Here is a 24,830-nt window from a genome sequence, read left to right on the forward strand (position 1 = left end):
AAACATATAGTCAATTAAAATAATTATTTTAAAACGGTCTCTATAATTTTCTACATAATGCATATACAGCAGCAGAAAACATTTATAGCAAAATTGCTACAATAAAAATCTGATTACATATAAATAAAATCTAAAACAAAAAGTATGCACCAATGTTTGGTTTTTATAAAAAGCTGATTTATTATGGTTAGAACAGTGAAATATATCAAGACATCAATTAAACCACGGGAAAAAGTATGCACTATACAAAAGCCAAAGCTCAAAACAAAAGTCAAAGCTGCACTGGTCCAAGCCAACAGCCCTATACACAGGCAAAGCACATTTCCCAGTAGTGCCAACAAAGGGTAATGCACCTGTGAAAAAGGACCCCCCCAAAATGCAAAATGTGAGAAAAAGAAAAAGTTTTACTCTCAGTAGTGTGCTATTCTTGAACAAAGACGGTCTGACATCATCACTACGCTTAACGCAAATGCTTGAAGTTATTTAGCAGAAGGCAGGATTGAGGCATGGAGGGCTCTCAAGCAGATGCCAAAAGGCCCTCATTATATAAAAAAGGAAAAGAAAACGGGAGGAAAAACGTCAGTGGAAGATGATGAAAGAAGCTGCACAGGATGTAAGATGGATGCTGTAGATGCTTGGTGGCTCCTTTAAAGGCAACATTATTTGTTAATCTCTGAGAAGTTCTAGATGTTCAAAAATGCACTAATTGGACTAAGCAAAGATTGTGCGTGTGGCCATTGTGCTCATCTCGCGTTGTGCTCCCTTTATTTCTTTAGACACGTCTGAAGTTCTCGTCCTCTTTCTAGTCTCGAGTAGAGGCATTTGCGTCATTGGGAGGTGGCATCGGATGGAGGCACATGAAGAGACCTTTGAAATTCAAGAACTCCTTTGCATTAGGGAAATCAAAACTCAAGGACCTCATTTTAGGTGCAGTGAGCATTTAAACCCAGTCTGCGAGTTCAAACCCCAACAGCCAAGGTTGTGCATACTTGTCATGTATCTTAACACTAGAGTCTGTACTGAAGAGCTCAGGTCCTGATAGGCTTTCTTTTGGTGCATTATCTGTATAGAAAATGTGTTGTGTCCTTTATTGTCCCCATTTACGTAGGATACGTATTTCCCAAATTCTTTAAGGACAACAGGTTCATTCGCTTCCTTATCTGAAGTTGTGACATGTGCGTCAGAGAGAGAGAGAGAGAGAGAGAGAGAGAGAGATGGAAAACAGAAGAAAGGAAGACTGTAGGAATTCTTCCATTCACCTGGCCCATTGAAGGGCCCCATTATGAAGAACTTCCGCATGTGAAATGAAGTCCATGTTACCAACATTAGTGATGATTTTAGGTTTTGAACCACCAAAATATGACTCTGATGGGTAATTTATATGGCATTGGTGTGCAGAGGGAAGATACTATGACCATTTACGAAGTTCAATTTAGATAATTTATATAATTGTCTGTATTACATTATACATGTAACCAAACTCCTCCTAAAACCTGAGTGAAACAAGATATTCAATGAAAGAAACTGTAGGATAGGCCTTGGATTGGATGGATTTTGTCCATCGAGAACCGATTGGATTGTGAAAAGTGGGTGTTACATAACAGAATGAAGCCAGGTGGTTGAAGCAGAGAGGTTGGAAAACACAAAAGAGATTTGTGAAGTCATATGAAAAGGAAAGCTGTTTTAAAGGAGGAGCAAATAACTTAATTTTGAATAGATGAGCAGGAACATAGACGAGTACATTGTAATACAATTCTGGAATGAACATCTCAGATTTTCTTCCTTCTTCAAAGTTCAAAAATACACGGCAGGAGGTCCACATTAACAGTACAGACCTTACATAGCGTTTTGTTTGAGCGTTATGAATTACATTAGAATGACCTATTTCTAAACCTAAGCGCACAAACTGCTCTTCAGAGCGCATTTCGTAAATCCTTTATCTCTTTCAGCAAAGAAGTGAAAACTTTACAACATCTTAGTCCTATGTCAGGAGCCGGAGTGCTTCGAAAGTAAGCAGTGAGTGGAGTGAGCCATTGGTTGCAATTCGCAACCTCACCACTAGAGCCGCTAATTTTCTCACACTGGACCTTTAACTAAAGTGTACAAACACATGTGTAAATTGGCATGTCATCAAATTGTTGTTAAAAAACAGAAATGGTACAAAGAAAGTGAATTTGTAAATAGCTTTGTTTTCATCCAAAGTTAAGAATTTAACTAATTGGAATAGCATAAAACATTTGCAAATAAAGCGTGAGTCTAAAAAAACTAATGGTAACTTTCCTCCTGCTCGTATCTAAATGGCAGCAAATATCAATAAGGAAAATGGAAGTAACTGCAAAAAGAGAACAGTCTTTTTAATAAATAAAACCTACTGTATAATAAATTACTTGTGCCCTAGAGCGCTCAGGCTCAGAAACAAGTTTTAGGCACATTTGTAGAATTTATGCGCATCTTGGCATTTCCATCCAGCTTTCGTTATGTGATATCCAAAAATATGCTTAAAAATTGGTGGATATAAACTTGGTTAATGATCATTAATTTACTGTTTATTTATGTATAATCTTCATTTATGGTCTTTGTTCTCCGTTCTTTTTCAATGAAGTTATAGTTTATTTTGGTCAGACCTATGACACCACAGACAGGCCACATACGACATCACAGACAGTATGTCAAACTTTTCTTGGAAAAACAGGCAACAAAGAACTTGTGATCTATAACAATCTCGGAATAACCAAGTTTTCCCTATACTCAATCCACCCCTCACACACACATATGCTTGACTCTCCCTGTGCTCGACAGCTTACAATGGAGCCATTATTACAGTACTGGATCTACCAATATATTTATTTTCAGATCATTTGTTAGTGGAATTAAAACAATCACAGGCACAGAGACTGGTCCTAATTTCCAGTGGAATAGGAACCAGTCTGCGAGTCTGGATAGCAGAGCCCCTAGACAAATAGCCTTCTGTTATTAGTGGTTCGCTCGCTCGCTCCTCTGGAGTCAGAGATGGAAGAACAGAATTGGGGGGAGGCATCCAAATCTCAAGAGAAGCCATCTCTGCCGTTAAAAGGAAAGTGGATCAAGCTGAGGTTGAGGGTCTTACCCTGGAACAATGGATTTATTTATTACCCAAAGGTTCTTGTTGGTGGTGATGCCGTGTTCCTAGTGACGTCAACCTTTGGAAGATGGAAACTTCAACTGCAATGCTGACAGTAACAATGCGAGCGTAATATGGGAAAATAGCCATATTGGCAAATATAACCGAGAACTGGACAGGTTAGGGGTTATACTCAAACTACACGGCAGTCTCTACTTAAAGAGGGATTTGATTATGGCAAGAAAGGCGTTCTGTTCTTCATCAATCAGTGGAGAGCAGTTGATCCATTCTTCTCCCGATTGAACAGTCGGAACGTCTCCAACGTCACTCAACCACACAACCACTGGAGCAAAAACCCACAAAAAGGGAGAACGGCTGATGGCATGCTCCTGTATTTAGAACAAACCACTACTGAAGCTCCAAAAAAGCACTGGGAGCGCCGACGTGTAAGCGGAGCAGTCACATCTGTTCGAGAAGAGAGGTCACAGGTCAGAAGCAGGAGCCAGTGTCTGCATCAACAATGGAATATATAAGAGAGTGCTACAGATTGATTCTCTGAGCTAACAGGAAGCTTGCGCACGGTGACATTAGAGCTTGATTTATCTTCTTCTCCGTTTACTTTTGAGGAACAATTCTGTATAGCTTTGCTCAAATCAGCACGTGCCGGGTTACAGCCAAAACACACACACGTGAACGCGAGCCAGGACGACAAATCTTCCAGGACTCAAAAGACATGCAAGAAAACAAACTTTAATAGGAGGAATGTGAGGCTTTGGCAAGTGTCGGCTGGACAGACACTTTTTTAGAAGGTTACTGGAGTTTGAATCTTGGTTTAGCTCTACACCAACATTCCACCTCTGCGGGGGATCTTACAGAGCGGTGGAGACGGATGAGATCTGGAATGTGCTCTGCTGCCACCTATTGGACACGCATTGGACTGCAGAGAGGAGAGTGAATAAGATAAATTAGGTTAAAATAAATAAAGAGTGCTGTTTTTTTACCAGCAAATGAAAGAGATTGAAGATTGATAGCACGTTTAATAAAAAGTGAAGTGATGTTCTTATTGGTTGGTTCCAAGGTGACCCAAAGTCAAATAAGCCCACCATTTTTTAATAAAAAACGGTTTGTTTGTGCACAACTAAACAAAGCAAAGGGATTGGCATTAGTAACATAAGTAGAAAGTCAATTATGATTTTTTGGGGGGGCATGAAATGCTCCTTTGAAAGATTCTGTGGAAATATGCACTAAAGTTGTGTATGTAGGGTTAAAGTATAAAATGTATACATTTTTCATTAACAGATGAAAGACAAAAAAACACAAGGCATGATGGTTTAAAAGCTTGGAAAGCCTTCCCTGGCAAGGTTTAAATAATAATAAAGTAATGATCTTCATTAAACTAACACCGTAACAGTCAATCCAAACCTTTAAAAACAAACTACTTAATTTCTCGCTTTTATTAGAAGATAAACCTCAGGATACACAGTCAGGCTCCGTGAGGAACGATTCATTCAAACATTACGTTCACAAAAGGAAGTCACTGAAGATCGGCTCCAGCAGTACCTCGGTTCAAGGCTTATCTCTGATACTCCAGCAGTAGCTGAAGATGGTGGCCAAGACTCGGCCAGACATGGATCTCATCAGCAGGAGCAGAATCTGGGTCAAACTGAAGCCTGTGATGATGGATAAAGTAGGATACTGGTGTGGGAGGAAGATCAGTTTTCCATCTTTTTAACCCAAACCGTCACACCACATGTTGATGCTTTAGAAGCATAATAATTGTGTGCATTTGTGTGGGTAGGAGCGCATGTTGCAATTTCTTGGGTTGAAGAGAGTAAACATTATAAAATACAATTAGCTGTTCTGAGGAAGAGGCCATTGTAAGGACGGGACGGACACCCAAGAAAACGCATGAGAAAAAACACATGAGCAAGTGTGTTTCATTATCTGTTTGGCAATCGTAACACTTTTACATGCAGCCAATATTACACACAGGGATTCATTTTTAAAGTGGCAAAAGAGCATATCTGGGCATCTACAGAGCTTTCTATGAGATTGTATGTTTGGAACAAATCTAGGACGGAAACAAAAGATGAATATCCAGTGATTGCTCCCAATTTGCCTCTCTTCATCTTGCGCAATCTACCTTTCACCCTGTTACATGATTCTCTGCTCAGTCCCTTAAGTAAATCCCAAAACTGAATGCAGACGACCCATAATTCTTTGCAGCAAACTGGTTCCAAAACACCAAATGAAACAAGGTAAATAACAGGGTCATATCCAACACTCTTAAAAGAAAGGTGTTTCAAAAGGTTCTTCGATGCCATAGAAAAACCCTTTGGTTCCATAAAAAAACATTAAGATCTGAAGAACCTTTCTGTCTTCCTAGCGGAAAAAAAAGTTCTTCAGATTATAAGAAGTAAGAAAGAGATGGCTCTTTGACTGAATGGTTCTTCTGCGTCATCACGGTGAAGAACATTTTAAACACCTTTATTTTTTAGAGTGTGTGCACTTATAGCATTATATTTTTGCACCCAGGTCCAATTATGTTGACAATTATTTGTATAATTTATCGTCTTTCTCTTAAATAGCGGAAAACAAACTTGGTCTGTAAAAAGGAATCGAAATATGGGAGGTTGTATATAAACTCTTGTCATTCAATGGAAGAATGCGAGAAAAATAGCTTCATTATCGTTCCATGTAATGCATGATATGTCCCCTTTAAAGGTAGATCAAGAAATCTCATGAATGGTGGCACCAGAAGAAGAACCCAAATAGAGGGATGAGGATGCCCTTTAAAAACAAAGCAGATGATCAGACTCAGCAGCAGAAGCAGCGGGGAGTTCAAACCAAACTGACCCCATTATCCAGATTGGACCGGTGGAAACCCACCAAAAGCTGGAACTTCAGGAGCCAACCGTTTGTGCAAAGCATGGACCACGGCGGAGGCTGATGAAGAGAGGGAAAATAGGACAAAGTGGAACGAAACTCTGGGCTGGGGCAACTGGAAGGAGACCAGCAGGAGAACAAACAAGTATCTTTGATTACGACTCATGGTGTCTGACATAAGCAACTGCATATGGAAAGACTGAACTTGCTAGTACAACACATATCTGCCAGGGTACCTGGATGAATACATGTAGTGTCTCATTCTTTTTGATTCTGAAACCATCAGGGATACGAGAGCTTTTTCGAGAACCGATTTTGGGAAAGCTGAAGTTTTAAAAGCACAAGCTACAGTATTATGCTTTGAAGTATTTACACTACAGTCAAAGTCCTCTTGTGAAAAAGCAATTACACTAGTTACTACACCAAAACCCATGCCTGAGGCCTCAAATTTGCGGATTCGTTTCTAACAAAGTACTAATACATGGACAAATCTACTAAAGATAGTAGCATAATGTAGCATTTTGTAATGCTGCACTGCTACTGAAGTGTGCACATGCAAGCACACTTGTCTTTATCAGGAAAGAACATCTCAAAAAACATTTTGGGTAACATCTTTTTGGATTCTTTGGCTCCCCGCAGTTTCATAATCTGAGGAACATGTTAGCGCTGTCAATGCAAAGTCAATATACAACAGTGCTTAGAGGTTGTGGGTAGTTATCAGCACGTTGCTGTGTGGTTATGTCGTGACTTTTAGCATTTTGCCATGGGGTTGTTAAGGTTTTCATGTTTGTTCTTTATTGATTTGAGAGAACAAAGCCAACCCCCAGATCTCCATGATATTCTCATCCATATATACAATACAGTTCAGGTTCCTTCATGGGGCATCTTGCGCAAGTTGGTTATTTTAAATGTAGAAATGTGGCAAGTGCACAAATAGGGAGCGACCTTGTCGGGATGCGCATGCATTGCGAAGCCGCCGTTTTTCTATACGCGCATAAGAAAGCAGTGTGGCACACGTTTTGGCACACGTTTTATTTATACGTGGTATAAGGCACGAAATGTGAATCTTTCCTTATGGGACCGTTTAGCACACATATGTAATTGCCCAAAACAACTAGTATTGTTCCTCAAGTTGCATAATTTGAGATATTCATCACAATAATATTTAGGATTACCTTGTACTGCAGCATCCATATTCATATTGCTCATAACAGACACAACCAATAAAGCACAATAACACCTATCATCTACCAACCAGCTTTCTCTTCTATTAAAAGGGACGAAGAGAAAAGCTAATAAAAATCCAAAAGACAAAAAAGAGGCCACGTTTCCTTGGCACTGGGCGGAGCTCTTAATGCTTATTTGGCATTTCATATTTTAATGCACTCCTCACCCCATCTTGCTCTAATAACTGTAAAAGAAAGCAGAGGACTTTTCTGCATTCCAACGAAAAATCCACACAATTTCTCTCATATGTGTTCCCTCGGTCTTCTCCGCGTCTCCGTGCACTGTCCTTGAAGCAGCATCCACACACAGTGTTCCACTGCTCCTCTGGCATAAACAAACACGACCTGAAACAATCTTTGATTCGGAACAGATTGGTAGCTCGCTTTCCTCCAGACTAAATTACGAGATGGTCAAAGATAAGAAGATCGAAAGAAAAAGCACAATGAACTAGAAGAACAAGGCCTCTGTCCTTCCCTCAGAGCGCTTGCATTTAAACCTAACTGTGACCAGCAGGTCAAATGTGAATATGAACCGTAAGGCATCGGTCAATGAGTGCAACAAATGCAGAGTAGTTCTGATACACCTTAAGTCATTCTTCAGATTGTTTAAAGTCATCTCTCACACACAAACACACACACACACACCTGTTTCATGGCAGTCTCTCCGATCTTATCGGAATGCTTGCGGATGCTCTCCAGGAAGTCTTTGAGGTCAGACATTGAGACGTCTCTGATTTGTGTGCGCAGACGTGATATGTTCTCTGCCATGATGCTGCAGAATCGATACGATCCTGCTTGAGGCAAACAGCTCTCCTCCAGCTGTTCCAATGTTCGTAGGGCCGGGTAGTATCTGAGGTGGCACACGACAGGGTCAGGAGTCAGAAACGAAAGGTACAGAAAATACAGGAAAGAAACTTCAAGCGATTATTTTGATATATGCGTCATGGTACAATAACTCTGTGGTTATTTACGTTTAGTATACACTTATAACTTTAATTAACTTGTTCCTTGCACACAATGATATTCTTGGTTCATTCTGGGTCAAACTAATGCAACAGTACATTTAGAATCGTGAACATCACTACAGTAAAATATCACAATACTTAAAAGTAAACCGTTTTATCCCACACTTAATATGAAGAAGCGGTACATATCTCTTACTTCAAAAACCTGTCCTCTATTTTCGAGCACACATGCGGTACGTGTTTTTTAACCTTTGGTTAAAGACTTAAGATCTCAGCATGATAACAATTTACCCCAATCACAATGATCTCAGAGATGAGCTATGCCGGACTCTGTGCGAGCAGCGGGACGCACACACTCGCACTCAATACGGCATCACAGTCACGCAACATTACACAGCAGACCCGACGCCGGGGAGAGCGAGTCGCACTTGGCCGACCCTGCCACTACCTCCAGGCTAATGGCAAAACCAAGCGCACGAGAGAGACAGAGAAACACAAAGAAGAGAGATAAATAAAAACCAAAATGGATGGAAGAGTTACAGGCCCATGTCAATCTTCAGGTCACTTAGAGGACGAAACAAACCAGAGCAAGACTGAAAAAACAAATCGTTTTAAACACATCTTATAGGCGGTTTCATCAGACGCACGCGCATGGCCCAATCGGTCTGGCTAGTAATATCATTTATATTTATTTCATATGAATACTTTATTGGACATCAATTGTATTCAATTCGATTAAAACTACCCAGTTACTGATTCTCTATTGGGTCCAACGGAAGTTACGTTTGGGCCACATGACGTTTGTTTATGTTGTTACCACCGTCTATAACACTGAGAAATGCTCAGAGTGACACGTGTAAACATATTGTGTTAGCAGAATATAATAACTCTTGCAGTATTTTGTCCTATACTTTATAGAAAAAAGCATAATAACACCAAAACTCGGAACGGACAATGTTTGCATCTGCTAAAGCTTGTCAGAAGAAATCCAGTTTCTTTGCAAATGTATCCCTCAGTGCCTTTCAGTCCCGATGGCTGCCAAATGCTGCTTTGTACATCTCAGACGTCCCTCTGAAAGTTTCTGGTCAGTGCTCCAGTCAGACTGCATGAGACTGGCCAGTGGTCAGAGACGGTTTAAATAATCAAAACCTTTCTCACCCTTCTCATCCGTATCTAAACAATGTCACATTTTTGACATTTTCCAAGTAAATGTGTTTAAAATATTGTGGTGGATGTGAACGGCTCTTATGTGGTTTAAGTTCAACAGGTATACATGTGCCTCTGCTGCCATCTGGTGCCATCTAGTCACGGATGCGCTATTCGTTTGCAGTATGCAGAACTTTGCCAAAAAATAAATTATAATCTCATACCTTTTGGATCTCATCTGCTCTTGTAGTTTGCTGTACATCTCCAACACTGGGAATAAAAGCAAAGTGTGGGGAAAAAACAAACACATTAGGTCATATTATTGTGTCATTTAAACCTGTATAGGGTTATTTCTTCGGCAGAACCCCAAAGAAAATATTTTGAAGAATGAAGACATTTCTCATATCCTCTCTGGTGTTTCACAGGTGGGTCAATGTACAGGTTTTGAATGCAACCTTCAAAGAGTTTGGTTTTGGAAATGTGTTTACAGACACATATGGGTTCACAACTGTATCCTCTGCTATGTTATTTGTTGGATTTAAGATTTAATCTGTTAAACACCAAATGTACACATTGGTTATCCTTCTCCCGTTGAATAAACCCCAAAAAATACTTGATATAGAAATGCCTTTATAAAGAAATTTGAGTGTGTCTTGCAAATTTGACAACTCAGTTTGCCTTGGAAAAAGTGCAAGAAACTAAGCCCGACCTTCAAATGAAGCTGGTTATACCTGGTAAGCAGTGTGTGAGTTTGTCAATGGTGGTGGCAATATTTCTCTGTTGCAGACGGCATTGTCTCAGTTCATCCATTGCCGTCAGGAGCTACACAAGAGTTAATCATTCATTTTAATAACATACTGTATTTTGGATATGTTGCATTCTTAACCAGAGAATAAGTAAGCACATGCTTTGTACCTCTTTGCCATTGCTTTGGAGCCTCTGATTGGTCTCAGTCACCTGCCCCTGAAAAAGACAAGACAGCCACTCAAATACTAGACCATAAATTCTCATTTTAAACGTGTTCTCGCATGCAACAGCCGAGTGCTTAAAATCATTCAAGGTCTATGCTTTAATGCTCCTCTATTTCTACGGTAAATAATTTAATTTAGGAGGTCTCCACTTTCTCCAACTTCCCATAAAACTCACCTTGAGTTTCTGGGCTTCTCCACGCACTTTGAGCAGTTCAGTAATGGAGTCCACAAAGCCCTGGAAGTGATGGTTGCACATCTTCTCAATTTCGCGGTCATGGTTACGGACCCGCCCCTCCAGTTTCTCCATGAAGAGTCCATGCTCCTGCCCATCATAAACAGACCTGCAGGGAAAAGAGGGAGGACATGAAAGGTCAGCAGGAAAAAAATAATATATGTTCTTTTTTATTACTGATGAAGTTTACTGAAATGACTGGAAAGAATACTGGGAATATGACAAAATTCAACACTTCGGGTATGGGTCACCATAACTGACAAATAGGTATCTTTCTTTCTTCTTCTTTCTTTCTTTCAAACTTGCCACTCTTCACCATTAGGTGGCAGCAGAAGATACTAAAACTAACGTAAAGCAGATGGTATGGCAGAGAATGTGCATGTGATATTCTTTTAACTAGCAGACCAATTCAGAAGTCAAACACAATAGCACATGGTTTCACCTGTGCTAACCCTCATCCTGCGGCTCAGGAAATGTCCTCCTAAGTCTTGACATCACTTATCAGTTCCTCCACAAACATTCACACAGAGTAAACATCTCAAAGCCAAGGTTACACCGAGGTGAAATAAGGTGGACTGCATTTAGCTTTTTTATCTATAGCGAGAGGAAGATCCTGGAAGGAAATAGAAGTCACGATTAATCACATACAGAATAAAAGTTTGTGTTTACATAATATATGTCTGTGTACTGTGCATATTCATTTTGAATTTATAAGCACATTCACATACACATATGTTTATATATTTAAGAAATCAATTCATGTAGCTCAGTGGTTATTAAACCATGTTGTGGGTTCAATCCCAGGGGATCGCACATGGAAACAAATGTATGCGTCTAATGCGATGTATGTCGCTTTGGATAGAAGCGTCTGCCAAATGCACAAATGTAAATATTTACATGTATTTACCAATAATTTCACTTATATATTTTTATTTTTAATAGTTTATGTTTTTTAAACATGCATTCGTCTGTGTGTGTTCATAAATACAGATTTGCACAGTAAACATACATATATAATTTAAACAAAAACTTTTATACTGAATAAGATTGATCCTGATTAATTGTCTGTCAGCCCTTATTAGGAAATAAAATATGACATTCCATGAAGACATGGGTAGAATTATGTAATTTATATTACTAGATAATATTTGCCATAAGTACATTTATTGCAATAATGGGGAATTATTAACAGATGAGTATTGTTCCTCTCAAGGCTCTTCTCCCTAAACTTCCTGAATATGCCTTTGTCTTGCTCACTGGCTGTAATGTTCCTTTGAAAATTATATGTGATGGGAAAACCAACATGCACATAAAATTTATATTATCTCCACACTTCATGTGGTCATACAGAATGTTCTTTTGTTCAGGCAAAAACGATGGTAATGAAATTCATGTTCATAAACAACAAATTCCAAACTTATTCATGTCACTTTCAATACGCATACCACATGTGTATACAACAGAATATACATTTATAGCCAAACAAAATTATCATTTTTCTTATATGTTATTTACTAGTGGGTGCAGGATGCTGTAGTTCAGTTATGCAAGTAAGGTTAGCAAAATAAAGTACATATTATACTGTGACATATTATAGCCAAACATTGCTCATACAGCGGACTACCGGTAAAACTGATACAAATTTGAGACCAAATTAATCTGACACTTTGACATGAGCATGTTTCTTTCATTGCTCATGCAACCTTTTTATATCACAGACTGATCAAAATATAGCATTGCCTGGTAATCAGTTTCTGTAATTCTCATTTTGTGCTTAGGATCAATAACTGTTACATACCTTTATTTCAAAGTTATCTGACATTATCAAGATTAATTTGTTCTGAAACCGTTTAACTCTTTGAGTTCTTGTCATATTTTATTACCATTTTGTTGAGAAATGTTGAAGGTGTCTGAATAAATTTTGGTTTGACTGTATAACCTTATATCATGGAAAGCCGTACATATTATAAGAGATGTCTATAGCCACCACTTACCCCCAAACCCAAAAATCACAGGCGCAAAAACTCATTTTGCTAAAACGTACGCATTTTATGATAAATGATAAAGGTCCATCCTAACCCGCCTCTAAATGTCACAGGGGCAAAGTATCGTAATATAACATATAAATGAGAATTCACACGAATGAGCCACCTACTTAAAATAGGTGTCAATTCTCATCAGACTATGTTGATATTTCTATTTATACATATGAAAGATGCTCTGCATCAAAACACATTATTTTGAAAGTCATGCTAAGTGACACGGAAAATGGGAAATGTGTGTCCATGATCAATGATCACCGATTTTAAGTAGTGGCTCATTCATAATCTGTCACAAATCAATAGATTAAATTTGTGCCGGGAGACTGTGTTGGCACAGAACACAGGGATCTTTATATGCTTTTTGGCCTGAATGGGAAGACTAATAAACAATTGTAAACGGCACTAACTACACACTCCCTATGTAGAGTAGCTGACAAATGCATTAACTCAAAGCTAAATAACAAAATCTCCGACCTTTATTTCACAAAACTATAATAGTCCACACTAAAAACCGGGGCCTGCATAATACATCAAATACAGCTTACAGCAGGCTTAAAGTTTTATGCTGATATATTGTTAAAGCTGGAGAATTTGTTATAAAAATGATGCTTGTTTGGCTCTAGAAGCAAATCGGAGGAAATAGTAGGGAATGTAGAGTTCTCAGAGAGGGTTTAACAGCTGATGGCACGTTAGACTAAAATGATTTGATTTCCTTAAAACACCATAACTAAAAGGATAAAATGAAATGTAGACCTTAAAATTTGTATATATGTTTTTTCTTTAAATGCATAGAAATAAGAATGTGTTTACATAGAGACACAAGAGCAGCAGGAATGGGAAGAAAATGATGAACAAGTTGTAATGAGCACAGCTGCAGAGGTCCAGCTGTGTGCAGCTATGGACTAGAGACTTTCACCATCTGGCTCAAGAAAACCTTCCAATCGAGTAATTAGAAATAAATTACAAGCCTTTCTGACGATCAGTCAATTTAACAAAACAAATGAATGTTTGCTTGTGTTAAGAATATTTCCCCACTGACTCTCTGAACTGGTTCTTCCCATTTCACAGCGTGGCGCCAATGGACTATTTGATGGTCTTGACAAGTCATTACTTTTGGCTCTCGTATTTAAAAGGCACTTTTGGGAAACCGTGTGACCGTTCCAGAACTGAAATGTGATATTCTCCTTGAACAAAACTGGAGCTTGACATCTTCCTAACACTCCCCAGTTGAGACATAGAGAAGAAATAACGGATGTGTGTACAATATGCGTGCACAGGATTGAATGTACGTACTTACAGTATGAGAGCCAAAAGTTTGAAAATGTCCCCACAAAATATTTACCAGAAACAGCTTTTATTAATATGGTCCTCATTAGTAGAAATCTGTCAAATCATGTTTTACTTTATATCCAAGGATGTCATCATGTTTGGTGTTATGTAAATATATTAGTAATAATATAACAATATATTAGTAATAAAATCCTATCAACACTGCATGTGGCATATGACGTACTAGGTACATACTACTTAACACATGTGGCCTCATTCTTTCAAGCAATGACAGCACTGCCATGAGTTTTAAGTGCATGTGTGTGTTTGTCGACCTGTTATACAGGGTTCCTATTCACTCAATTTCCTCTACAAACTGTCATCACCCTTTAACCAACTCAAGGGAAACCTATGCTTATGTGTGCTATGATGTCATATCCTGTTTGCTGGCTGACATCTAGAGATAGGTCAACGGCAGCTGGACGACTGAATGGATCGGAAATAGGACCTAAACTTAGAAAACACACATACACACGTCAGCACCTCACATCAACAATAGCACACGTTTTTAGCCTAAGATTTAAAAGCACGCCTACTGATGCTACATAATTCAACAGATACAATCTAACGACAATGTGAGTAAAAAGTACACAATATTGTCAATAATAACAGGACATTTCAGTGGTGGTATCTGGGCCCAAATATGCAGAATCAAAATGTATTGCTACAATGGTATTGCTTTTGCTGCATTAAATTGACAATCAAAGCATTTTTGCTCTATAGAAAGTAACCTCAACATAAATCAGATCTTTAACATGAGCATAGTTGGTTAAATTTCTTGTCTTTAGTGTATAAATGCTTTAGTAGTAAGCTGTAGTGATGTATCTGGTAGGCCAATGGATCAACCAATTGTGTCAGTTAAAAGTTCTCTCAAAACAACGAATGTCAATGGATAATGCCCACAGATGTTTTTGAAAATAGGGCTGGGACGATATATTGTGCAAGTCAATGGGTACCAGCGTTGTTCGGTTGCCACCATTTTTTGGATTCTGTAGAAGAAAGAAAGTCATACAGGTTTGAAGGTGAGTGAATGATGAAAGAATCAATGTCAATTTTTGGGTGAACTTTCCCTTTAAAGAAAGCACTCTTGTATTTACTGTCATGTCATTTACAACCTGAACATTACTTTTATATGAGAAATATATATCTATGAGAAATGTCTCTATACGATGGAAGTAAAGGGGGGCTAATGCTGTTCGGTTACCAACATTCTGCATAATATCTTCTTTTGTGTTCAGCATAAACAAATTATTACATTTGGGTGAGAAAATGACAAAAGCTGTTTTTTTTGGGGGGGGGAAGTGTATAAGTATACATTATATGTTCACCCAATTCTCCAGTTACCTGTATCTACCTCTCCTTTTAAAAACCGAGTCAGTCAATTCTTACTGCTAGCTATCAGTAAACTACTAATAGGAGTTAGCCAGGTAACATGACGGGCAGTTCAAAGCAAATGCTGTGCTGGATAAGGTCTGGCTCTTGTATTTAGTTGTATTGACCGTGCACTACATGCTCATCTGCCATCGAACACTGAACTGAAGGTTGTAAAGTTAGAAGCTCTAAAAGAAGAAACGGCCTTAGTGCAGCACGCTGACTAAACACTGAAACTCGATCACACTACTGCCCTCTACCATAGGGAAGAACTGGCAGTCACTGCAGTTCATTCATCTCAATACAGTTTCTCATGTCAATGAACTTTCATGTCTTTAGACTTTATCATTTTGTGCAAACCAACCAAGCAAAAATGTAAACGTTTTGCTGGGTCCAGTAAGAGAGCATTGTGCACATTTGATTATTAGCTTTGTGAAAATGAAACTAGCTCAGCATGAGAGATACTCCACATTCCTTATGACTCCTCAAAATGAGCTCCACCTCAATTTGTTCTGACAACACCGAGCCAAGACCACTACAGCAGCATTCGGGAACACTGATCATATTTGAAAGGATACTTCTGTCATCATTAATTCATCCCATGTCATTCAAAACCTGAATATGACTTTCTCCTGTGGAGCACAAAAGAAGATATTTTGAGAAATGTTTTAGTGGTTTTGTCCATACAATAAAAGGCAATGCTTGCAGACCAATGTGCTTTGGTTACCAACTTTTTTCAAAATACATTCTTTTGTGTTCTGCAGAAGAAAGAAAGTCATACATGATGGAATGACATGAGGATGGGATTTTGGGGTGAATATCAATGACGAAAAATCTAATCATAAACTAATGAAATTAAAATAATTCTAAACATGTTAAAATGTATTAAAAGCAACGCTCCTATTGGCAGATCAGCATTATGAAAGAATTCAAAATATTTATTGCATAAAATAAAGGAAATGTGTAGTCAAACAGAGTCAGGTGCATCAAAAAATAAAAGCAAAACTGTCAGACACTACAGAAAGTGTTTGAGCCTATTTCAGGCGAAATTCAAGTTCACACATAACGGTGATGGTTAAAGGCAGGACACATTTCTAGAAGCAGCTTACACCTGAAACAGGTGTTGTCAGAGGTGCCAGACAGCGAGAGAGAAGGACAGATGGGAACAGTAATATCATCATCAGACAGATTGATTCATCTTTGGGTACAGAAGCAGTTGTGTACAGATGTAACATCTGGGCTAAGAGACTCATAAAACCCCCATCTGTACTATAAGAGATAGATTGATAGATGGCCTGTGTATCAGTGCAATGCCAGAATTAAAGCACTGAGCCACAGACTGATGCCTAATGTCTAATTCAAACATTGCTGATATTAATATAAGACATTATATCAAACTTAATTCAAATCGCAACTGATAAGACAGCAGGTTTGTTTACCCTTGACATTGCAAGAAATGTTACAACAAATACTGAGGGTTGAAGTTGCAAGTTTTAAACTTATTATTAAAATGAACAGTACTTTTAGTACAAATGTGTTAAAAACTCACAATAGGCGAACCCATTTATTTAAAAAGAGCTCAGACAAGTTAAGACACCAACAGAACAATTTCAGGGAACGTCATTCAAGCAGCATGTGTTCAATTGGGCCTGCAAGTACTACTATAAATGTGTGTGTGCTTTTGCAATGACTCAGCTGGGTGTGGACTTGGCTTTACCTTTGTGGTGAGTTGGTCCTTCTTTCGCAGGCTATGTAGCACACTGATTCATTTTACTCACAGTATGGATAAAATCACATCACTACAAACTCTGTTCCGCTGTATGTGATTGTTACTGCTGTCACTGTTTACTCGTCACATTACTCATTTAAAACCAAATGGCATTTGGCAAAACTACATACAACACTCTTAAGCTTTGGCACCAGACCAGACTTCTGTACACCCAGCATTGGCGCCCTTACCGTGGACAACCATGAGCGATTTCCTTCATCGGTATGTGTATTGTTTGCAGGTTAATTGCATGTGATTGCCGCTGTTGTAAAGGCCATAACTTGTAGAGGATTTCCCACAGCGACAAAAGAAAAGAAAAGACTGATGCGTTTTATACTTCAGTGGATTGTGCAATGAATTTATTGTAGTGCCATATGCGACCAGGCCATAACACCAGGCATCAATAAAGAATTGGCCTTGGCGAAACAATTCAACATGATCAGCCAGTTGGCTAGTAAAGAAATATTTTCTGGTCTGTACATTTTTTCGATTCTACTTATAATTTTTGTCAGTAAGCACCAACCTATTACCTATTCAGAACGGACTTGCAACCATCTAACAATAACAGTCAAATATGCAGAAAACCAATAATTTTGCATGACCCATAATTTCTTATGAAATTCACATTTGTCACACTTTGTTGCTGATTCTTTGGTTTTTACTGAATTATAACCGTTCTTTAAATAGCCTATCCTTTAGAAATGTTCCCACCTAATAACTGGCCAAAGTGTTGTGAATGGTTTCTTCGAAATTCCTCAGGTGGACGCAGGAGACAACAATATTTCCTACATTCCTCTTCCTATAATTGGAACAAAGATAAGCATTTCCAATGCTGGAGTCCTCTCTTCCTTTCGGTGAAGGGTTAATCACTTCACAGGCACCAAGACAACAAGAGCTCACACACACACAGTCAAAAACAACTGCAACAAATTCCAAAGGACCTTAATGCAGCAGCGTTCAGCCTCCTTGCAAAGTTTTGTACTAATGAAACAATCACAAACATGACAAAACTTATATAATTATATAAATATACTGTTTTAACCAGGGATGCACGGATACCATTTTGTAAAGACCGAGTACGAGTACCGATATTGTTTTTCTGGAACTCGCCAATACCGATGTCTGTACCTTTTCACAACACAGTCAGACCAATAAAAATAGAATAACTTAGTTAAAAACAGTTCCACCTCAAACACATTTGGAAAAATAAACAATTTCATGTGCTTCAAATTTCTGTCAGTTCTGTCGGATGTCACATGATCTTTAGTATCGTTTTTTTACCGTACATGTGCATAGTATCGGGCCTGATACCAATATTGGTATTGGTGCATCCCTAGATTTTATGATACTTTAGAGATTTAACTCTCAGAGACACACTTTTTGGGACACTCCTTGGTTGTTATATTTATTTCTATACGTTCCATTGGCAGTTAAACTGTTGTACTATATCACACTCACAATCATGCATGTTGAAATAGTCAAATAAGGGCACTCTTTTTGTTTACTGTGCTAATATACCATCATAATTAACTCTAGCTTGTGTAATGTCAGGTTCTGCAATTGCATAAATATATCCTCTATTTGTTGAGCCTGTTTATTCTTTACTGCGCTGGGCAATGAATTGGGTTTAAGTAAGCAAATGGACACACAAAAACTAAGTACTTCTGTTCCATCCAAAACCTCTACACAGCTCTGCTATGACACAACAAGAGGTTGATTTTCTCTTTTGTGCGTATGTGTGTTATGCTAAAGGGCTTTGCTATAGGAATGTCATCACAGGTCCTGGCGTGCATACACATTCACTACACTAAAAAACAGCCTGCAGTGGCATGAACACAGTCATTATAAAGCCATTTCTAATACTGGCCATAACTGGCCTGTTTAGATGAAGACATTCAACCAAATTAGTTACAAAGTAATTATAGTATGAGCGGAACTACAACTCTTTGGGGAGTCATGTTGGAAACGCTGGAGAGCCGAGGCAGAACAGTCTGGGGAAACTGACTCACTAAGGAAGATAGAGATAGACCAAGACGCAGCCTTCCAGTTTTCCCTCTCTCTCTGACACACATAATTTCAGACATACTTTAGAGAAACAAAGGGTCTACTTATGACGTTCATGTGGTTTTTACATTAAAAAACATCAAGCCTTGCGGTTAAGTGCTCCGACATTAAGCGCTGTTGCGCTCCGTGCGACCCGAGTTCAAGTCCCGGCTTGGGGTCCTTTACCAATCCCAACCCCTCTCTCTCGCCCACTTCACTTCCTGTCCTCTTTACATAACAGCTGTTCAAATAAAAGCAAAAACGCCCCAAAATAAATCTTACAAACATCAATGTAAAATGTATCAATGTAGTTTGTATAGTCAATAGAGAACGAGGCGCTGACGTCACGCCGAGTGGCATGCTGAGTGTCGCGGCCATATTTGAAGGTGGTAGAGGCTCTTTTCTGCTGTTCAGTTCAATGTTATTCCATAATAATTCCTTAAGACATAAACATAGTGGGTCGGTTGTGCTGTGTTATAAACTGCAACAGCAAGTACCTACACAGTCATTTAGGACAGAAACTAGACAACGGAATTCGATTTGTAAACAACACAAAGAAAATTACATCGAGAATCATGTATCAATCTATTAAACAACCTTCAAAGATGGCAGCGGCGCCCCAGTATGCAACATGCCGTGACGTTGATTGACAAGCTCTATAGTTGTATAAGATCACCATGATCGCAGGTCTCAAATGTTACGCGAGTTTCCATGATAAATAACCAAATGGGAGACTCCCGGCCAAAACAACAGGACCCAAAATAATATCAAAACACTTCAAAACAGCACCAAACACTTCAAAACATCCACAGTTATTCGCAAACGGTGGATAAAACCTTGAAAATTTATATTTGAGCCAGTCAAATCACAGAGATGCCAATTCACACAGGACTAACATCATCACAGGACCTCGGTGTTCGTCAAAATATAGTAGGTAATTTGTGGGGAAATCTTTACTCTACAAATTACAGACACGGCCGATTCACACGGGATTTAGATCACAGACAACCTCTGCATTTATTACAAATGACTAGAGGTCCCAAGAGCTGGAATGTCTTTAAAAATAAAATTCAACCACACATAATGCACTTGCTTCCTGTAATGACTATCCATCTTAGATGACGTATATTAGACGGTTTGGGCAGGGGATCAGTTAACTGCTTCCCTTCAAACTCTATTTGAAAATGCAACAGCTGTTTTTATACATCCAATCAAATCCCAATGAAAGACAAAAGGCACAGCATTATTTTTCTCTTTAGGAATTCAGTTTCACTCGGAAATGCGTCGAAATACGGAAGTAAAAACAATCTAAACTTTCGGTTCACAGGGACTTTAAACCGAGCCCAAACTGACGCACAGATCATCTGACATTAGGGAACACAACGGTGTTCGGGAACCAGAAAAGAAAATCAATCTCGGTCATTTACTGTTATTGATTTGCTTGTTTGCATTTTCTGAGCTCAGTCCCAACTATCTGCAAATGTGTGTATCATCCATTAGGCTAAACAGCATATGTATGCAACATAAGCTGCCTACGCCCTGAATTTTGCTTACATTGAAAATGTTATAGATTCACATGCAGATTCTATAAAAATGTGATGCTTAATTTGATTTGTTTTTAATACAAAATTTAAACATGTACTGATCTACGGTTTGCTCTGCATTATTGCCCAAAAATAGGCATTTACAACGTTTAACATACTTACCTGGAAAAACAATGTATGCAAAGAAGCACTATCATTGAAACTTACAGAATTATCATTATAACATAATACATTCATATTACAAGCAGCCTTCCATACACACAGAGTAGAGAGCACTCTAGAGAATGAAGCACTCACAGAGAATGAAGTTCATAAAATCTACACAACCAAGATGAACTTCCAAAAGTCATTAAAGGACTCGTCGGATGAGCACTTTCAACAAGTCGGTATGATTCATTAGGATCGACATGAAATGTCTGTAACATATTTTGCTTAAAAACACTAAATGGCTGTATAAACAGAACCCTTTTTGCCTAAAATAAAGCTATGCTCACAGCAACCCGTTTTGGTGCATGTCTCTTTAAATGATAATGCGTTACAGCGCACCCCACCCCTTTCCATCAGGCGTGTCAACAACACACACATGCATATTCCTGCCATGGCAATCGTTTAACCAAATTATCTAGCTAAACTCGGTTAGATTTAACTTTAAAAGTCTCAAATCAATTTCCGGAGACAAAAAAATCTGTCACAGCAAACATCCTAATGCGTGCATGTTGTGAGTGTATGCTTGCCTAAAATCCAGGGAATGCGCACTTGCAGATCTCAGTGGATTTACATGGATTTTAGCGCATGTCATTGGCCAGTTATGACGTTACACACACAACATGAGAGCATAACTAGTATGCCGTGACAGATTTTTCAGCCTAAGGATGAATGATTTGAGACGTTTAAAGCTAAACTAACCACAGTGTTCGCCCTGTTCATTAGCAAAACAAACAGCTTGCTAAACATATCGACACACATAATGTATTAACATACATACATACATGAACTCCAAGAACATAAATATAGAGTAAGTTTAACACTGGCTTTGAATATTCTATTTAGCCTGTGACTGACTTAACGTTAGCTCCCTTCGCTATCATATGCTAATGTTATACTTATGGTTTCTGATGGATTTCCACTAAAAATTGTATTAATACACTCCTATCTCTTCCGAGATTGGGACTCTGTGCAGCGACAACATTGCATGTTGTCCATGAACTTTAGCCATGGCATCACGTACACCGCTGTGGCTTGTGAAAACAACAATGGCGGCAGCCCTTGAAGGGGCGGTAACATTATAACAAGATCCGGTTGGGACATCACAACCGGAGCGAAATCTGAACGGCTCGATTTCTCACCAAAACAAACTTACTGGATTCTTATTATTCACGTTTTCAGGGCTGCTAGATGCACCGTGGACCCGATTATAGCACTTAAACACCGAAAAATTGGGGGTTTCATTCTATGACTCCTTTAACACTTGATCACATTGTGTGGGTTCTTTTATGAAATAACACAATATTGGAGATAGCTGGATGCTTCAGTGTGACTGTACTGGTGTGTCATGTAGCTATACAGCTGCTGTTTTGAAACAAGTCTTTATTAATAGAGCTACAATGCTAACATGGCTAAACATACACTTAAATAAATAAATTACATACAAAATACATTTAAATAGTGTGTATTTGATATCATCCGATGTAAATATCTATGTTTGAATACAGCTATACTATTAAACTATTATTAAACTTCCTTTGTTATTATAATAAATTATAATAATGTCACCTAGCCCTGGATATATGCTATGTGTTAATAGTGATGTACTGTGTGCAATAACAATAAAGTAAACAATATGTTGTGGTGTTTTTGAAAGTGCATAATGCAGTAGTTAGAGCTATGACAGGGCCGTCTTTAAATGTTATTTACATTCAGCTCTTGCTTGTGTCACGAGGTAATACACGTTCGTAAAGTTTTCTGAGCTTTCTGTAGCTGTTGTGACCGCAAAACCGCAAAAATTTTTAGAGACACTTCATTATGAACCATTTTCCAGATATCTGTAACATATAATTAGTTATTTCCTGTCACAGGGACATTGCTCAAGAAAAGTATTCCAAACTTCCACTCTTCTACTTTAATTCTAAAAAAGAATCTTGATTTCTGACCAACACTAAAACATAGCAATATTGAAATGTGACATTAACACTTGAAGATTATACCATTTACCAGCAAGATTGTACCTTACTGGGTTCCATAATGGCCAGAGGTCTGTCATGCATAGCTGTTGGAACTAGTTTACACTGTGTTATGGAATTAGTTTTTCCTATGTTCTTTTGTGCTACAGCTTTAAAGCTTGTTAAAAAGTATATGAAGAGAAGCATTTTGTAGCTGTAGTTCTTTGCAGTCTTTACTTGGTGCTGCATCTGTAGTTGTTAGTAGGACGTTTGAAGCTGCTCTTTTGTGGTGTTGTCCTCCCCAACTTCAAGTCCATTCCCACTTGTAAACTTTGCGTTGAATACGGTTTATTGTCATGTTAGAAGATACAATTATAAATGTTTTCTCATTTCGAAATTGCTATGTATAAAAGCATCCACTAAATAACTAAATGTTAATCACTACACTCCAAAAAATTTGCTACATGGCTCGGGGAACCACTTTTAGGTGCTGTCAACAACATTTTGGATAAGAATTGCCTAATATTTTGTTGCACAACCCTTATTTGATTTGATTTGATTCAATTTATTGTCATTACACACATACAAGTACAGTGCAACGAAATGTATTAGGGGCAATCGCTGCACGCAAATGTTTTCTGTAGCTCTCAATGAGACTTCTGCACCTGTAAACAGGTAGTTTTGGCCAGTCTTCCTGAGCAAACTGCTCCAGCCGATTCAGGTTTGATGGGTGCCTTCTCCAGACTGCAAGTTTGAGCTCTTTCTATAGATGTTCGATAGGATTCCGATCAGGACTCATAGAAGGCCACTTCTGAATAGTCCTATGTTTTGTTCTTGGGTGATTTTAGTTTATCCTGTTGGAGGACCCATGACCTGCAACAGAGACAGAACTTTCTGACACTGGGCAGGACGCTTCGCTCCGATAGTCTTGGATTTCATTGTGACCTGCACAGTTTCAAGGCACCCTGTGCCAGATGCAGCAAAACAGCCCCAAAACATAACCGAGCCTCCTCCATGTTTCACTGTAGGTATTGTGTTCACTTCTTTGAATTTGAAAGCTTGATTTCTTTCGTCTGTGAACAAAGCTGATGTGACTGCAAAAAGCTCCAGTTTTGACTCATCTGTTCAAAGGACATTCTCCCAGAAGGATTGAGACTTGTCAATATGAATTTTTGCAAATTCCAGTGTGGCTTTTTTTTTCAAAAGTCCTCCGGGGTCTTCTTCCACGTGTTTGCTCAAAAAGCGATGGATGGTGCGATCAGAAACCGACGTACCTTCACCTTGGAGTTCAGCTTGTATCTGTTTGGCAGTTATCCTTGGTTCTTTTTCTACCATTCGCACTAACCAGGGGAGGTTGGCAACAATTCCATGGACCTTAAACTTCTTAATAATATTTGGAACTGTTGTCACAGGACCATCAAGATGCTTGGAGATGATCTTGTAGCCTTTATCTTTACCATGCTTGTCTATTGTTTTCTTTCTGAGCTCCTCAGACAACTCTATTCTTTGCTTTCTCTGGTCCATGTTCAGTGTGGGGCACACAATGATACCAAACAGCCCTGTGACTACTTTTCTCCGTTTAAATGGGCTGAATGACTGATTACAAGATTGGATACATGTGTTTTACTAATTAAAAAAACTAATAAAATATCCCTATGATCCAATTATGTATTATCTCTTCTAAGGGGTACCAACAAATGTGTCCAGGCCATTTTAGAATATCTTTGTAGAATATGCAATAATTAGGGCCCTATGCTTTCCGCGATGCAGAAAACATGGACGGAATCGCGTAATCCAGACATAAAAACTGAATTTACTGTATAACACGGATTGTCACGGAATTTGACAAATTTTGGATTAAATCATTTTCAAAACCCATTATAACCCATTTACAAATACCTGTTCTTTGCCATGGTTTCATTAACTGACAAATAAAATGACAGAAATGCATATTCCCTGTTTGTATGAGGCGCCGTATAGCCTATGTGTGATGACGTTACGTTAGTACGGCGCGGAATTATGCCATTTTTATAAACATTTATTCAAAG

The 24,830-nt window shown here is 38.5% G+C and overlaps 1 protein-coding gene across 2 annotated transcripts in view; it reads right to left on the minus strand.

Annotated features, from left to right (window-relative positions):
• Window positions 1–24,830, minus strand: part of exoc6b (exocyst complex component 6B) — a 78,561-nt gene that overhangs the window by 51,959 nt on the left and 1,772 nt on the right. The window contains exons 1-6 of one of the 2 annotated variants that reach the window (XM_079455532.1): window positions 10,969–11,089; window positions 10,470–10,635; window positions 10,239–10,286; window positions 10,055–10,145; window positions 9,548–9,593; window positions 7,858–8,062 (exon numbers count right to left, since the gene is read on the minus strand). In XM_079455532.1, the coding sequence (XP_079311658.1) occupies window positions 7,858–8,062; window positions 9,548–9,593; window positions 10,055–10,145; window positions 10,239–10,286; window positions 10,470–10,601 (522 nt within the window). In that variant the 5' untranslated portion in view covers window positions 10,602–10,635; window positions 10,969–11,089. Of the gene's footprint in view, window positions 1–7,857; window positions 8,063–9,547; window positions 9,594–10,054; window positions 10,146–10,238; window positions 10,287–10,469; window positions 10,636–10,968; window positions 11,090–24,830 lie in introns of those variants that run through there. The other variant, XM_079455531.1, reaches the window with a different exon arrangement.

This window comes from Barbatula barbatula (genome assembly GCF_947034865.1).
Source record: "Barbatula barbatula genome assembly, chromosome: 1".
In the NCBI taxonomy this organism is placed as follows: Eukaryota; Metazoa; Chordata; class Actinopteri; order Cypriniformes; family Nemacheilidae; genus Barbatula; species Barbatula barbatula.